The sequence below is a fragment of the Ostrinia nubilalis genome, chromosome 19 (genome assembly GCF_963855985.1).
Source record: "Ostrinia nubilalis chromosome 19, ilOstNubi1.1, whole genome shotgun sequence".
Taxonomy (NCBI): Eukaryota; Metazoa; Arthropoda; class Insecta; order Lepidoptera; family Crambidae; genus Ostrinia; species Ostrinia nubilalis.
The window spans coordinates 13,821,358-13,839,703 of NC_087106.1; the positions used below are offsets into that span (position 1 = coordinate 13,821,358).

The 18,346-nt window shown below is 36.4% G+C and overlaps 1 protein-coding gene and 3 non-coding genes across 4 annotated transcripts in view; 3 read left to right on the forward strand and 1 right to left on the reverse strand.

Moving 5' to 3' along the window:
- The window catches only part of LOC135080989 (neurobeachin-like), a 737,070-nt gene that overhangs the window by 285,748 nt on the left and 432,976 nt on the right, over window positions 1–18,346 (reverse strand). The window contains exons 4-5 of the mRNA XM_063975714.1: window positions 12,674–12,774; window positions 10,287–10,382 (exon numbers count right to left, since the gene is read on the reverse strand). Of these exons, the coding sequence (XP_063831784.1) occupies window positions 10,287–10,382; window positions 12,674–12,774 (197 nt within the window). The remainder of the gene's footprint in view (window positions 1–10,286; window positions 10,383–12,673; window positions 12,775–18,346) is intronic.
- Trnaa-agc (transfer RNA alanine (anticodon AGC)) lies at window positions 7,141–7,213 on the forward strand. The gene has a single exon. It is a non-coding gene; the product is annotated as a tRNA-Ala (tRNA).
- On the forward strand, window positions 7,794–7,866 carry Trnaa-agc (transfer RNA alanine (anticodon AGC)). The gene has a single exon. It is a non-coding gene; the product is annotated as a tRNA-Ala (tRNA).
- Window positions 8,330–8,402, forward strand: Trnaa-agc (transfer RNA alanine (anticodon AGC)). Its single transcript has one exon. It is a non-coding gene; the product is annotated as a tRNA-Ala (tRNA).

Consider the following 18,346-nt stretch of genomic DNA (forward strand, 5'->3'; position numbering starts at 1 on the left):
GCCGGGGATATTTTGCCAGGTCGGGAAATCTTTTCGTGTTTTTACTGCAGCCTTGCAATGCTGTCGAATCGGATTTAGCCGGGATGCAATCGCATTGGACGAAGAGCCTTCTAATTTTCTGACCGAGATCGGGAAATAACGCTGATGTATCTGCAGCTCTGAGTTGATTTTATTTATTTTACTCAGTTATACCTCCTGACACCATTTCTATTAGAGGCAATGAGTATAATAGATTTAATACATCAACCAGCATTAACATTCTATTGGAGATAGCAATGTCTTTTGGATCAGTTTTGGCATATCCTTAAATTAAATTAATTACTCATTAAGTAAATTACCAGGATTACATAAACCGGAATTATTCATAAATCACTGCACACATGGATAGCGGTACCAGGCGAGCAGAAGCCGCTAAGAAGCGTCAGCCCGCCGTCAGATCTTCGGATAAGCGCGACAGAGAGAAATGGACCGGCCCCAGGCGAGACGGTGATAAATAAGGAAAAAACGGACATACAGATAGCCCAGTATGTCACTCGGATTACGCCCGCCGGCCCGTATTTGAATAAGAATTGCCAATAAGGAGGAGCCCGCTTAAAGCGATCTCCCAAAACGTCCTGCTCGCCTGGTATCGATCAGTGCTCAGACTCTTGACGACAGGCAAAATGGGGGTTTTGTTTATCGGGTGTCGAGGTTAGTTTATTTAAACAAAATTCCAATCAAAGTTTCATCAGATTCGGAAGATTTGGATTGAATTTGCGCTGTATTCTCAAAGTTACGCGCGTATTTTATCAATTACAAAAGCCGAGCAATTAACAAATTCTTGTCTTCGAAACTTATTGTTTATGAACGAAGAAGAATCGGCGTTTACGTCTGTTCATAATTTCGTTTGGAATTTCGTTTATGAGATTCATGTCACGATAAAATATAATCTTTTACTTCTTAATCATGCAATAGAATGCTGAATGTGAAATTTAAAACATTACGTGAGCTATCAGTTTTATTTGACGCTTTTTTTTACGTAGGGATTTTAAAATCAAACTACATGCAACATACTTTGAAGCAAATAAAGACATTCTTATTCTTATCTTAAGTAATACTACGAATACCAAGCTCATTCTGTGTAAGTTTAGTTCTATCTTGCTAACATACTCGTACCTTGTTCAAAATAATTTACCTATGAATACATTCTAAATGGAAGCTGAATAGGTCTAAAGTCTCATTTAGCACTGCACTAACAAGATTATTATAGCGTCTTTCCATTCTATACATAGCCAGAACGCAAGGGTGTGAAACTAATCGAGTATAGTTTGGATGTGACTTTTTTTACTAAGCTCCTCCAAACTATACACGACCAGTACGCATACGCTGCGTACTGCTCGCGTATACTTTGTAGTGACTTAGGTCAATTATCTATCTCCAAAATATACATCGTCAGTACGCATACGGACTAATCATGTATGTATTGTAATAAGTTCGCGATTACAATGTATACGCGAGTACTTAGTTGCATGCTCGTCATTTTGACTTATTTACCTCTCTTAACATATTAATTCATAACTGCGTGTCTACTTTAAACATTGAATCAATTTCGACACGTGCCATTGTTTTGATAAAGAGCTTTTTGGTGTTTCATATTCTGCCATAAAAAATATATTTGTTTTGGGGCTGAATAACTCTTAAATTAAGAATTATGTATGTCAAAATGATTTTTGTTCTTGAGATAAAAGCATATAAATAAAAATATAATATCCCTGGACATTTTACACTGCGCTTCTAGTCCCAAACTAAGCAAAGCTTGTACAATGGGTACTAGATAATGGATATAAACATACTTAAATACTTTTTTTGTAAATACATACTTATTATACATAGAAGACACCCAGTCCAATACAAACAAATATCAAAATATGTTCATGCACACAAATTAATGTTTGTACTGTGCGGGAATCGAACCCGCTACCTCCGGAACAGTTATCCGTTTCGAACCACTACACCGAACGGTCGACAATTTTAGTTAATAATGCACGTTTAACTTTCTTCATTCACTCTCACTAATAAATAATTGTTATTTAATGTGAAATCTACCTAATCAATTTAATTTCAGAAACCACTTACATTAGTGTTATAAATCTAGATTTATTATAATAATATGTAGATTCAGTAAAATAATAATATTTTATGTAATAATTAATGAATTTAAAAATGGCATCACCGTACGTGATCTACATAGGTAGTTCTTATTTCTAATCTCGAGGACAAAGCACGAGCATAATATCTAATAAATGTAATAATTTTAAATACAATTCCATATTTTATTAAATCAAATAAACTAAACACACTCTAGTCAACTGTAAGTGGTGTAGTATAGTTTGGAGCGAAGACGGAATCCATCCACGATTCAAACTATACACGATCAGTACGCAAAATTCGTGTATAGTTTGTAGTGACCGACTTACAAAGAGACACTCCAAAATATACACGAGCAGTTTCCTATGGGTGCGTTCTGGCCATGTATAGAACGGAAAGACGCTGCAAGACACTGTATGAGCTGAAAGAGTTATTAGCGGACTTGGCAACCGCACTATAGAGCGGCAATAACTCCATAAGTCACTGCATACTTCTTGTCGTACGTTCTGGCTATGACTAGGAATAGGCCGAAATGAAGACTAATTTCTTTTATTACCTTCATTTGAAGCGAATGTTCAAATGTGCAGGCTCCTCAAAGTATCACACCAGCCAATGTCACTACTCATTTGTTATACTTAGGGCTGATTTTTCAATCGTCAGATATCTTTTAACTGTAGAATAACCTTGTTATCCAACGATTGAAAAATCAGCCCTAAGAGTAACTCAGTCTTTACCTTATTTCAACCGTAACTATAACCAAAACGGGTATTTTTTGTATGGTGTTTGATAGACTTGAGACGTTTGTTAAAGTTAAAATAAGAAGGTGCATCCCAGACTTAGGTTTCGATTCGATTCGATAAAGGTTGTTCGATTTAAGGCCGAAATGAAACGATCACGAAATTATATTTACCTATAACAAAACAATGTTACAATATCTACAGGATGTTTCCTTGCGAAATGTTGAATAACAACCCATCAGAAAAAAGGCTTTAAAATCCGTTTCAGAAGGTAAATTATGATTAAGTGATTGCAAATAAGAAATTGTTTGAAAGGGTTTTACTGACGTAGGTATTTTTATCCCAATCAAAATGAGCACAGATTAAAACGCGGTTTAACCCGAAAGACAAAAGAGTAAATAATAAAATCCCCTACATTATTCAAATAGGAGTCGGGCTTAATTAAATCATACCAAATGGAACGTCTGGCTGAGTTAAATGTTTTTCTGTTTCTTTAAATTGACGCTCGTTTCATAATGGTTTTAATGTAAGAGGATTAAGTATTTATGTTGGAAGGGCGGAGCTCAGGTGTGTTAATATCAGACACAAAGATCTAAATACAGTGTGAGTCACGTTAAAGTGTACATATGAAAATAGATGAAACTAGACCTATTTTTATCGACAAAAAACAGGTCAAAAATTTTTTGAGATTTTTTTAAAAAATTTTATAGAATTTTTTTTCTTCCAATTACTTATTGTAAAGAAAACGTAATAACTTTTAAACTAAGCGGTATATCTTGATAAAATAAAAACAGTAATAATGCTAAATAACAGGCGATACTAAAAAAATACATAAAATACACAAAAAAGGCCAACAAATAATAAAACATGATACTTTTTGAAGAAAATCTGCTTTTAAATTCGTGTTTTTTTGGTTATTTGATAAATTTCTCTAAAAAATGCCCATATAACAGGTGGTTTTTATTACTTTGTATTATTCTCTATCGTATTATCTTTGTAAAACCAAAAATCGCATGTCTCTATCCCTATCACAACATTTGCTATGAGCGTTTGAACAAAGGCCTGCCACAACATTATTCTCCGCTGCAGGTAGAGAAAATTTTAATTTTAACTAAAATGCTTATTTTACTTCGAAATCTTTTGTTTTTATTTGAAATTTAACTTTTCTATATCTAAATTACAAATCTAGAGCCATTTTCAGTTTCGTTGTTAACGAAGCGTTGAATAGCGCGCCCGGAGAGGCTTAGTTCAAACGATCATTGCAAATGTTGTGATAGGGATAGAGACATGCGATTTTTGGTTTTACGAAGGTAATACGATAGAGAATAATACAAAGTAGTAAAAACCACCGGTTATAGGGGCATTTTTTGGAGAAATTTATCAAATAACCAAAAAAACACGAATTTAAAAGCTGATTTTTTTCAAAAACTATCATTTTTTATTATTTGTTGGCCTTTTTTGTGTATTTTATGTATTTTTTTAGTATTGCCTGTTATTTAGCATTATTACTGTTTTTATTTTATCAGGATATGCCGCTTAGTTTAAAAGTTATTACGTTTTCTATACAATAAGTAATTGGAAGAAAAAAAATTCTATAAAAAATTAAAAAAAAATCTCAAAAAATTTTTGACCTCTTTTTTGTCGATAAAAATAGGTCTAGTTTCATCTATTTTCATATGTACACTTTAACGTGACTCACACTGTATAGGCAAATTAAATGACAGAAATTCACGACTGTATGTATGTATATTTTAGCTAATGAAAGTTGATGTTTTCACAACTCCCGATTTATTATCTTCTTTTCACTAATTTAGTGACGCAGAAACTACAGTATTCAGAATACAAGAGAAGTATATTCAACATTTTACAGACAACGGTTGGTTATGGCAATCCTCAACGGAATAAAAAACCCGTAAAATTTTAACTTTCTGGCACCGACACGGTTCATTTGAATAATGCACCAAAAAGCGAGAAATTTGACATTTTTATCGGGGGAAATATTAAAAATTCCTCGTAGCTACCAGGCGAGCATAAATATTGGAAGGCAGCGTTTGTACACCCGCCACTAAATAATAAATCGCCCGCGCAAAGGCTCTATTAGGGAGCTTGAAACATGGCCGCTGCGCGAAAACATTAAATTATGGACGAGCATAACATTAGCAAACGATAAAATTTCGCTTTTGATAAAATATGTCATAGAGAAATTGTCTATTACTGATTAATTTATGAATTGCATCTGATCTAGTGCTCTCTATTCCACGGTATGCAAATAATTTAAGAATATTATGCCCGTTTTCACCATCAATCCCTCATTTTAAGTGACCCCTAGGGTAACATATAACAGGAATTTTGTTTCCATAGGGGTCACTTAAAAATTAGGGAATGATGGTGAAAACGGGCATTAAACTTTTAAATTATTACAACTGAATGCTAAAAAAATATTTTGCTTACTTTGAATAGAACTAAGACTAAAATGACAACTATGACATCAGGTCATTTAGTTTCGACTGCAGGATCACGACCCTTTCTAATTTACTAATGGAGAATTTGGTCTATACTCTCCACGCTGGTCAGTCGAGTTGAGTCATAGTATAATAATTACTGGTCAAACTAACATTTGCCCCGAAGCATTTAAGCCCGCGACCGCCAGTGGCATTGTAGGCCTGTGAAGCAACCAAACGAATAGCGAATGCCGGCTCTAACGCCGTGTTCGCCGCGAATGCCAATGAGCGCGAATTTCACAACAAGCGCGAACTTTTCCAACGCCCGGAAGTCGTGAGCTCGTGCAGGGTTGACAATCGGTTTTAAAAAATCTAATTTAATCATTCGATTTTTTTTGCCACTATCAAATACTTGTAAAAGTATGTGTGCTACAGATGTATAAATAATATTGTCGTGCAATAGGTATGTGCCATAAAAAAAATGTCTTAAGTACATAACTTATGAAAACTGTAATTCTAATCGTTTTGCTTCCATAGTAATTAAAGAAAAGCTCTAAATTACAATTTTCAAAATAGGTAAATCTAAAAGTGACAACCCTAAACCGCATTTCTTGTCCCCGTTCATAACAAGGCGAAGTTTCCAAGATTGAATTCACAACAGAAGATGGAATTTAAATTCCAGAGACACCGCCCGGATCGGCTGGCGCGAGCGACCGCTGGAGTCGGCCGTCGAAATATGTGCAGGTGTCTTATGGTTTTAGAGACATGCTTAGATTGTTGTATCTTTGCAGGAATTGTAAATACATTTATGTATATTAAAGACTAGCTTTCCGCCCGCGGCTCCGCCCGCGTGGAATTTTGTCTGTCACAGAAAAACAATATCGCGCGCGTATTTGCTCACCGTTTAGACCTACCCTGGACTACGAGTTACGACAAACATTTTAAAACCAAAATCAGCCGTTCTCGAGTTTTATTAATCAGACTAACGAACATCAATTCATTTTTATTTAAGTATATACGAGTAGATTATAAGTGGGTATTTTCAGCAGAGTTACTGTTGTAAAAGTTACGACGTGCATCGACGTAGTGTGGAAAAACGAAACACAATCAGTGGGTCGATCGTTCGTCTTCGTTTCAGCCAAATGACGTTAACTGCCTCCCCCAAGGATTTCCAAAAATACCGGCCCTGCGCTGGCCTCATCCAGGCACCTCCCGCGACCTTCACTAGATCGTCGGTCCACCTAATCAGTAGATATCTATAATACTTAGATTCTTAACTACCTGTAAACAGGCAAAGTTGACATTATTCTTAAAGGAAACCATACAAGCAATGCACGGCTGAAACTGTCGCAGATTTACCGTAACTTTCGTAACGGTCGTAAACTTTGTTTTATTGGCCGTTAAGATCTCCATCGCCGAACCTTCATCCCGTCAAATACATACGGAACACAAAAACTATATTACCTACTTATTTTTTATTTGTTTGGCACTATAATAAAGTTTTAGGTTTTCTTTGAGGCAACGGCAGTTCTCACAAGTCGAAAACTTTGAAAATAACTAACGTATCAGTTTTTTCTTTTACAAAAACTTAATAATGTATGGTTGATTAGTTAGCCAATAACGTGTATAGCAATTAGTGCCACATGTATAAAACAAAGAGCGACAAATATGAATGAGTTCATCAATGGGATTTGTTTTATACATAATGAACCGCTATTGTTCTCAACAATACTAAGTTGATTACGCTAGTGAAAGGCAAGGATATTTTGCAATATACTTGTGACGTATATGTGATTACACTGTTATAGTAATCTATTTTACATTAACGTAACAACGGGGGCGTAGCTCAGATGGTAGAGCGCTCGCTTAGCATGCGAGAGGTACCGGGATCGATACCCGGCGCCTCCAGAACTTTTTTGTGACTTTATTTTATAACCCTATGGAGTATTTTACTAAAAAGACAAAAAATAACACTAAAGGGCATCTAGCCGTTTCCCATTGTTACCAGGCGACCATAAAATAGCAAGAGGAAACTATGGGCCTACACAAAAAACAAGCGACCGTTTTAATAAGGAGGTAAAAAGGGTTAAACGCATTCTCACGGGTACCAGGGATGCATAAATGTTTAAGGGATGTAACAGATGACTTGGGAACCAAACAGCTGTTCAATAAAGGTAAGTACAAAGGATTTTTTTATTTCTTTTTCAAAGTAGGATCAGATCAGTAACAGTTAAAAATATGCAGTTACAAGTGGACTTTAAAAAAAGCTTTTGTCACCTTCCAGCTCAACCTTCAGGCGATGTAAATAACAATGCAAAAACACACCCATTGTTGAAGCAAAATATGCTTATTGTGTTTGTTTATTGTGTAGGCGGTCTTTCACCGAGGTTATCGAAATGAAGGCGGGTCAGTTGGCGTAAAGCGCCTTGAAGGCTACGTAAGACATTGAATGAAAAAAATATAACAACATTCATTACTATCATCACAAGGGGGCGTAGCTCAGATGGTAGAGCGCTCGCTTAGCATGCGAGAGGTACCGGGATCGATACCCGGCGCCTCCAGATTTCTTTTTTTGCAAAAATAGTTGGATACCTATTTTTATGTTTAAAAAGGCTTACGTAACTATCTCATCCCAACCATTTCCCCGAAAAAAGGGTTGTATCATTATTCTCATAGGTACTAGGAAAGAATAACATTGGAAGGATAGTCGCATCGCACCATACAGACAAGTGCGCGGGGTTCTTAGAACAGAAATCCTAAGGGTTGACGTATTCTCACGAGTACCAAGGCAACATAAATGAGGGGGTATGAAAGGGAGATTCTTTAGTTGAAAATAGGAAGACTTCTTTTTTAATTTTAATAAGATTTCTATTGGGAGTCATGTTGTATGCAATCGTAGGAGCATTGAGTGAAAGGCGAACTGGATTTAATAACGCAGGCCGTCCTCGCCCCAGGCTGTGCGACTTGAATTTAATAAATACATTCTGTTACAATGGCGCAGTTTGATTCGCAAAGTATTTCAACGGGGGCGTAGCTCAGATGGTAGAGCGCTCGCTTAGCATGCGAGAGGTACCGGGATCGATACCCGGCGCCTCCAAAACTTTTTTATGAATGCCTATTTTTATAAAACCCCAAAGGGATCACTTTACATATTTTATATGAGTTTCAGTATTTGACATTTTGTGCATGTATGTATTTCAAACTTCAAACTCTTTATTGCATATTAATTAAGTAATATTAATTAAATAAGGAAGCACAGAACGAAATTATTCTTATGACTAACTTATTGACTTGTGTAAAACATTTGCATGCTGGTTCATATCTGGCGAATGTGTTCTGCTCCATTTCATTATGTAACATCTAATGTACCACATTCTGCAAATAAATAATTTGAATTTGAAATTTGAATTGTCGACTTGTGAACCTGTAAATCATTGTCGACTAAACCATAGTTCAGCATTTAATCTGTTATGAATGACTGCCATTTTGGTTCAAATTAAACAAACTTTGTATAGCCTGACCAGGAACATAAAAACCCTGGCATAGAGGCGCGTCAATTGCATTTGATAGTGCAACACTGAGTACAGTCGTACCTGTGTTAAATTAATAGGCTAACTTTATGTATCAGGATTCTGGATTACGGGCTAATTTGATATTTTCGTAAATTAACGAAAAAATATTATTATAGGTAACCTGGTTTAAATAAATTAAATGAAACCATCAATCGAGTTAGTAGGATTTATTTTATTATTCGTCAATAATCAAATTCAGAACTTGAATATTCAACTGCAATGTCTGCTCATGAACGCTTCAAACTCGGTACTTATTTCCCAATTCCATAAAATTCAACACTTAGAAAGTGACAAAAAACTTTAAAATAGGTAGTTGAAACAAACCACAGCTAATTTTCATAGTGGACTGTACTATACGATAAACATGTCAGTCAATTTGACAACCTTTGTCGGAAACATTATTCAATGAAAATATTGTCCGAACCCTTAGTATTTCTCTTCGACAAATACTTTAACACATTGTGAACCACTTTTCTTTCACGACTATAAAAATATTTTAGCAATTTAATTCACAAAATCAATTGCGCACATTTAAAATAAAGTTTGTTTACACTTTGACAGCAATAGACTGACATGCAAGGTGACATGTCAATGAAGTTTTCAGTTACTGTTGCCATTAAAAGAAATTAGTACCATTAGTTTTCCGCAACATGGCGAGGGTTTTTATGTTCCTGGTCAGGCTATATACTGATGTTGTAGTCTTAATAAGGATTTTGGACTATTTTTTATGTATGACAGGTATTTGACTGCAATCGCACCTGGTGTTAAGTGAGATGTAGACTAGGATGGTACATATCTGCCCTGTAAGTGCCTATTCACTCTCGAAAAAACATTCTTTTTTCTTTTCTAATCTAAAAATGATAGTATTATTATAGTAATACCAGGCCTGTTCATCTCCGCGAGTTTACATCGAAAACAAAACACGCACGATGGCCCACCTACAGGATACTATTCGACAAGGCCTCACATACGAGCGAACATTGACTCACGCACGCGTATTCTTGTGTATGATGGAAGAAAATAAAGAAAATGGTGTACTAAATACTGTGCAGTATTTAACTGCCTAAATAATAACAAAAAACACAGAATGTACTTATTTAAGTAGCCTCAAGACACCGAGAGGTAAATAAGTAGTTAATATTATTCATGATAATTCATGCTAAATCATGTATTTCCTCCGCCATTTTCCGCAGTTTGGCACCTCACGTCACATCATTTTACCGAAGTCAGCCCTATAGCTTCGGCGCAGTGCCGATCACTGACGTTTGTCAACAAAATGGTGCTTGACTCTTGAGACAGGCTAAATTACACCATATTGTTAATGACATTGAGCATACATTTTTTTAAATACCTTCGCGAAGTAAAACTTCTGTACGTAGTACTTATTATTATTCTGTGGTAATACTCACGGAGCCCTTCCGTCCGGGGAAGCTGAAGAACACGTCGGGTCCGTTCCGGTGCGGCATCTGGCGCAGCACGTTCAGCAGCTTGGCCGAGTGCCGCGGCTGCAACAGACAGCATCCATTAAGGAAGACGGAAAGAAAAAAATAATAATTGGTAGGTACCATGAAAAATTAACAATACAAGCAACTTAGAAACAATCCATATTAGGTATCGCACTAGTTTCTTGCGCTACTTCTTCTCTGTAAGTACTGGCCCATATTACTGTCTTGAAGCAGTGCTGCAGTGGTAGGGTTGGGACGTGTAAAAATGCTCTTTGGGAGCCTACTTGCAAAATTAAACGATTTTGATATTTTTTTTATTATTTTTATTTTTTTACGTAATTATTGACCCTGAGTTGTCTGACATTAGTTATTATAAATGTGAATTATATTTTATTAATGAATGTAAGTGACAATAACAGTAATAATTTTGCATGCCTAAAGGTGGAAGATGGAGATACCTACTTGAAAAATTGTAACACCTACTGATGTAAACCCATTTTCGCAAAATAAATGATTTGATTTGATTTTTGCACTAAATAAAGGCTGGACCGGTAGTCGTGGGAATCATTCTGCATTTGTTCAGCAGATGTCCTTTGACCGAAACGAATGATGAGTATAGAACTGCAACTTCCTTAAATAATATCTTTCATTTGTTAGTTAAAATATTGAAAAAGAAGGAGAAAAAATTGGATTGGAACTTCGCCATATTCCATAATGGACATTCACGTCACGCACGCTTACGATTTCTCCCTTTGTATAAAATAACACGACATTGAAAGTGTGCGGGATCAGGTACAGGGCAAAATTAACGATGTATTTTCAGGGGTCAATCTTTCTTAGAATACAGTAAAAAACGTAATATTCCAAGCATTTATTGTTGCCCACTGCTTGCCAACTTCTACAATTTATACATAAATAAAGTGCATACCTAGAATTGCTTAGTACGCCATTAAAAAGTACCCGAATTCACCCTTTCCAGCCATTCACATAACTAAGGAAACATAAATAGAAAGAGCCGACAAGGCATTCGCGAGCAATGCAACAACTTAACAATGCGACGGAATTACTGCGAAATTCTTCAGGCACTTATAATCCAAAGACCGACAAGAAAACCGAAACATTTTAGACTTTATTTCATGAAACTATTTACGTTACCATAAGGTTGATCCTATTTTTTACATAATAAGTTCTCAAATTCAGGACACATACAACATACGAGTTTAGGATGTTTACTCTTTATCATTCCGTGCTCGCAAACCGTCTAAAATGATCCCCAACTGGGGAATTAAGCTAAAAAGCATTTCTCGAATTCCATCTGCCGCCCCCGCTTTAATCGCCAGGCTACCAGGGCCGCACGAACGCGAGAATATTACTAAGAGTTTTTTAATAAAGATAATGAAGTTGGATTTTAAAATAAAACAAGAGATGGAAGCTCTTGAATAAAGCTAAAGTAAACTTGGTTTGATGTTATTTCTTAATTAATTACCTAATGAGACGTCTCTTCTCGAAGTTTTTCTGGGATTTCTTTTCGTTACTACGTGTTCTTTAATGCTGAAGATTTAAGCTCTTAAATAAGATCTTAATTACAAAAAAGAAACTAAAGATTCAGCGTTGAAATATCGTCGTTTCAGCCAAATGACGTCCACTGCTGGACAAAGGCCTCCCCCAAGGTTTTCCACAATGAACGGTCCTGCGCTGCCCGCATCCAGGCTCTTCCCGCGACCTTTACCAGATCGTCGGTCCACCTAGTAGGAGGCCTGCCCACGCTACGTCTTCCAGCCCGTTGAAATATAACTATTACTTATGTCTTTATTAAATGTCAAATATAGATAGACCTATTGTTTTTAGTTGCCACCTCACTATAGAAGTAACGGAACTAAGTCATTCCCACCACTCGTTCCCACCGCTGCAACTCCTGTGTAGCTAGGATCTACAGCTTGACCACCAACACTCAACCAGTGAAGGTCATGTTTGTCCAAGGGGAAAGTTAATTGTTGTTATTGCCTAAAGAAGTAAGTAGAAGAGGTCTGACACAAATTGTTCACTTCGAAAAATGCGCATTTCTTAACACCAATATTATAGAAAGAAAGAAAGAAAGAATAATTTATTTGGCACATAAAAAAAGAAGAAACAATAAAAATGCACAATAAAAAAACAATAATAATACGTATTTGGTCTATGAAAGCGATGTGCCAAAAAGGACGCCCACTCAGTATATCCAGCCATTATAGAAACAGGCTGTTCAACCCTTCTTGTATAGAAAAGTGCGTATTTTGCGCCGTGCTCATTTTGCGAAGTGCACATTCTGCGTGAGAACCCGTAGAAAGGGTTTAGTAGAAGGAGTAGCTCACCCATTTCCCGTTGACGGCCTTCATGGCGCTGAACAGCTGCTTCAGCTCCTTGACCGTGACGCTGTAGCTGGCCAGCACTCCCAGCATCTCGATCAGAAGGTCTGCAACAAGAATAATAGAATTGAAAACTTTTTATTCGAAAGAAGGGTATATAAACCCTTTAGTCCACGTTCGTAACTGAAATTTGATAACCAGCTACGAACGTGGATTATTTTTCTTGCTTGTTAACCAGTTATGAAAATGGAATTTCCTTGTCGTTTTTGTAACCATTTTCATAACTGGTTATGTTCGTAGCTGGTTATCAAATTTCAGTTACGAACGTGGACTAAAGGGGGTATACAATCAGGCAAGACACAGGTACATACAGAGAGAGATAGACAGGTGGACAGATAACTGCTTGTGCCCCTCTGACAAAAAAGGCTCAGAATAACAAGTGGTCAGTGAAAATACTCCCTAGGAAGAGGTGAGGGACATCCATCTACAAGGTGGACCGAAGACCTCGTGAAGGTAGCAGGTAGAAGGAAGGCGCTCTGGATGCAGGCCGCTACAGACCGGGCGGTGTGGAAATCATTGGGAGAATCCTATGTTCAGCAATTGGCGTCCTGTGGCTGAAATGAAATTCAAATTCAAATTCAAACATTTATTGCATAGAATAGGTATTTTACATATGAGGTCTTATAATATAATTTACACAGTGCTTACTATTCTGCTAACATTTTTAGCATGCAAAATGGTCATTAAAAAAGTCATTAATGTTGTAGATACAGCAGTCTATCAGCCAATTTTTGAGATTTCGTATCATTGCATTAGTTGACCCTGTCTTAAATATCTCTGGGATTTTATTATAAATTTTTATGCACATACTGTAGCAGCTTTTTTTGTATAGCGAGGTTTTTGGAGAAAAATTTATTACAAGTCTGCTTGGAAATCTAGTATTTCTTGGGTATATATCCCTTGCCCTTAAAAATAGGTGAGGATGCTTTATAACAAACTTGAAGCTCTCTAGAATGTACATGCTAGGGACGGTAAGAATTCGCAGTTTAATTAATAGAGGCCTACAAGAGTCAGAGGGTCCTCTGCGACAGATAGCTCTAATACATTTTTTCTGTGCAATGAATACTCTCTGGACATCTGTACCGTTTCCCCAAATTAAGAGTCACTAGTTAATGGTAGATACCACATAGGCGTAGTAAGCTGATAGCGTAATGCTCCATTCTGGGACTGGGTAGTCAATGCGAAAAAACGCTCAACGGTTGGAATGTGCAGGTGTCAAAATGTCCATACGGACCGGCTGTTAGTGTGGCAAAAAGTATGAACGTCGAAATGAACAATGGTTAAAATGATCTGAAGTTAAAATGTCTTCGGGTTTATTTGAACAAGCGTCTTATTGTATAATAGCTAACGTGAACACGTGTTTAAATGCATCAAGGTAAAAATGTCCAAAAAAACTTTATTGACTAGACTACAAGAACATTGAACATTTTGACATTTAATTTTATTAATTTATTCATGAGCACAATATATCAGTTGATCATTTTATCTATCACACCTTTTGTTGTACTTGTATTTTGTGATGTGTACCATTTGTCACTAAACCATTGTAACCATGGTAACAATGTACATTTTGGCACTGGGACTTTTTGACGTTCATACTTTCTGCCACACTAACAACCGGTCCGTATGGACATTTTGACACCTGCACATTCCAACCGTTGAGCGTTTTTTCGCATTGACTACCCAGTCCCTGAATGTAATGCTCAGTGTTGTCTTATATGTCAAGCGGCGAAGGACGTAAGCAAATCTATTTACCTTGTTACAGACTTTGTCAATATGATTTTTAAAGTTTAAGCTTTCGTTTAATTCTATACCTAGGAATGTCATGATATTTGATTTTGTAATACTAAGATCATCATGTCTTAGCTTAAGGTCAATTTCCTTGCGTCCTTTTACATTAAATTGCACATATTTGGTTTTACATAAATTAACTTTAAGATTATTCATGTCAAGATATTCTATTATGTTTAATTGTATTATTGATGTCAGATTCATAGTTGTCAAGGTTATTAAGATTAGAGTCAATTATTATAGATATATCGTCAGCAAACATTATACAGTTATGGTTCGTAAATTTAGGCAAGTCATTTATGTATAAAAGGAAGAGAGTGGGTCCCAGTACACTACCTTGGGGTACTCCTATTCCATTTATTTTATAATTAGAGCGGTGTGTAGTCACAATATTGTTATTGTCTTCCCTATTTATTTCTACACATTGAGATCTATCCTCCAAGTATGATTCAAGCCAAGATAGTGCTTTCCCACGTATTCCATATTTTTCTAATTTGGCTAAGAGGATATTGTGGGCTACACAGTCAAAAGCCTTCGACATATCTAAAAAGAGTACAGTTGAGTGATGTTTTCGATCAAGAGCAGAAGCAATTTTATGAACAAGGTTAAAGCAAGCTAGCGTGGTGGATTTGCCCTGTTGAAATCCAAATTGTTCATGAGTTATTATATTGAATTTCTTACAAAAGTTCATTATCCTCTTTTGCATTGCTTTTTCAAACACTTTGGAAATTATAGGTATCAATGCTATGGGTCTATAATTTCCCAAGTTCGTTTTGTCACTCTTTTTATAAATGGGTTTAATTAGAGATAACTTTAGTGCGTTAGGAAAGAGACCTGTTTCAAACGATAAGTTTATAAGATATGTCAAGACAGGCGATATAATGTGTTTGCACGTTTTTAGGATTTTAGTACATACTTAGTTCATCTACTACACCACATGAGTTTGAGTTTTTTAATGATGTGATAATTTGGGTAGTTTCCGCTGTAGTCAAAGGTTCAAGGAATATGGATTTAGGGATGCAGTTTATTTTTGATATGGCTCTATATTTTGTGTCAGTGTCACCGAGGGTGTTGCTGCCCTTCTTTATAAAATAGTTCTTGAAAGCAACAGCAATTTCATTTGGATCGCTTAATATTTTACCATCGCATTCAATTTCTGTGATAGTATTTTCTTCATTAAAGCCCTCTATCTCGTCTTTGATGAGCTTCCACGAAGCCTTGCAAATATTGTGACTGTTTTGTAAATATTTATCATTACATAGTTTTTGAGCTTTGTACATACACTTCCTTAAAGTTTTAGAGTACTTTGAATAAGTCATTTTATTATGAACATTTTTCTCTTTGTAGTATTTAAAACGCAGTAATCTTTTTGTTTTTGTAGATACCTTCAGACCCTTTGATATCCATTTAGATTTTAGTGGTTTGTTATTTATTTTGAGTTTTATTTTTGGAAAACAGGAGGTGAATAGAACGCAAAAGAAGTCATGAAATTTATGAAATGCTAGATTCATATCATTTATTGATGATGATAATAATGAAAAAAAAAAGTGTATTGTATACTCGACCCCATCACAGTCTGTAGTTTGATGTGCTATTGTCAATAAAATTAACCTTAGATAATGTTTATGTCACCGTAATATTGTGAATTCCGTCAGATTATAATCTGACGTAGTTAGATTACAATCTAACCTAACCTAACCCACTGTTAGTTTACAATCTCACGCGTTATATTATAAACTGACAGAGTTGACAATTTCACGTTGACATTTACACTGTAACCTATTCTTGTTGTTTCGTTTCAACCAAAATGCTCTCTTTTTTTGGGGGAAACTTAAATCATTGCGGGATTATCCAGTAGTTGACGTCGCAGATGAACGACATTTTATTAAAATAAAAATTATTTTCCAATACGAAATTCGTCCGATCATTTGTTTTTCTTAGCTTTTTCCTTTTACTTTTGAAAATAAGTCCGACAACTTTAAGGCTTTAGATATCTACAAGACTTCCAAAACAATTGAACCAATTAATTATTAAAACAAACTCATTAAGATCCGAAGCCCGATAAAACTATGAAGTCCGATGATTTAATTAAAGTGGAAACCAATTAATTTGTAAACCCTACCCTGATTGTTTTTCTTGAATTAATAAGTTTGTTTTGTATGTTTAATTAAATTATTGTTGTAACTTCATTCGTTTAAAGAAAGTAAGCACGAAGAATTTTAAGCTGTCTTCACTAAGTCAAATACAGGACAATTTTGATAGAAACATACATTATAGATAACACTATAATCCGGGCCTTTTCAAGGCGAGAGTGAATAAGCTCTTACAAGGCAGATTTATGTACCATCCTAGATTGCATCTCACTTAACACCAGATGCAATTGCGGTCAAATACCTGCCTTGTCTTGTTTAAAAAAAATTGCTATTGGTTGTGTTCGTTTCAGCAGGCCTGTTCATCTCCGCGAGTTTACATCGAAAACAAAACACGCACGATGGCCCACCTACAGGATACTATTCGACAAGGCCTCACATACGAGCGAACATTGACTCACGCACGCGTATTCTTGTGTATGATGGAAGAAAATAAAGAAAATGGTGTACTAAATACTGTGCAGTATTTAACTGCTTAAATAATAATAAAAACATAGAATGTACTTTTTTAAGTTGCCTCAAGACACTGAGAGGTAAATAAGTAGTTATTATTATTCATGATAATTCATGCTAAATCATGTATTTCCTCCGCCATTTTCCGCAGTTTGGCACCTCATGTCACATCATTTTACCGAAGTCAGCCCTATAGCTTCGGCGCAGTGCCGATCACTGACGTTTGTCAACAAAATGGTGCTCGACTCTTGAGACAAGCTAAATTACACCATATTGTTAATGACATTGAGCATACATTTTTTTAAATACCTTCGCGAAGTAAAACTTCTGTGCGTAGTACTTATTATTATTCTGTGGTTTCAGCCACATGACATCCACAGCTGAACAAAGCCTACCCCAAGGATGTCCACAACGACCGGTCCTGCGCTGCCTGCATACAGGTTGTTACCCGCGACTTTAACCAGTTAAATGCTCATTTCTAATCGACTTCAAAAAAAGGAGGAGGTTTTAAATTCGACTGTAAGTTTTTTTTTATCGTAATCATAATTATCATCATAATTACATTAAGATCTCGTACATTACAACATGTGTAAAGGCTTCCACAGACCAAACGCGGGTCAGAAGCAGTGGGGGTCAGTTGCAGCGCGGCTGAGGCACACTGAAAGCAGCGCAGTTTCAAAGCAGTGGCAACGCGGGCGGTTGTCAAAAATTTAAATACTCGAAAACCGCTTTCACCGCGCTGCTACCGCCCTGCGACCGGTGTGTCATGCTAATATGGCCGCCATAGTATAATACAACAGCGCGGGCCCGCGTTCGCGCCGCTTCTGTCACGCACCCGCGCCGCCTCGTTTGTATTTCGCAATTGCAGTGCGGCGCGGTTGGAGCGCGGGCCCGCGTTCAAATTTGGTGTGACATACTTCAAAGAGTTTCTTGTATTACAACTTGCGCGGGCCCGCATTTAAACTGCGCTGCTACTGCCCTGCGTTTAGTCTGCCCAAGGCTTAAAACATAGTTAAATTGAAACCGAATCTCACAGCTCAAGTTTCATCGCATAACAAGGAACAAGCATGTTCGATGCCCGCGGCTAATTAGCCGCCCTAAATTAATTACCAACGAAGCGATCCGCCTGTCATTGATGCGAGATAATGGATTCTGACGAAATGATATCAGTAGCATGGGGTTTCCAGGTACCTGGAAATTGTTGTATTATTGTTTGTTTATAAAA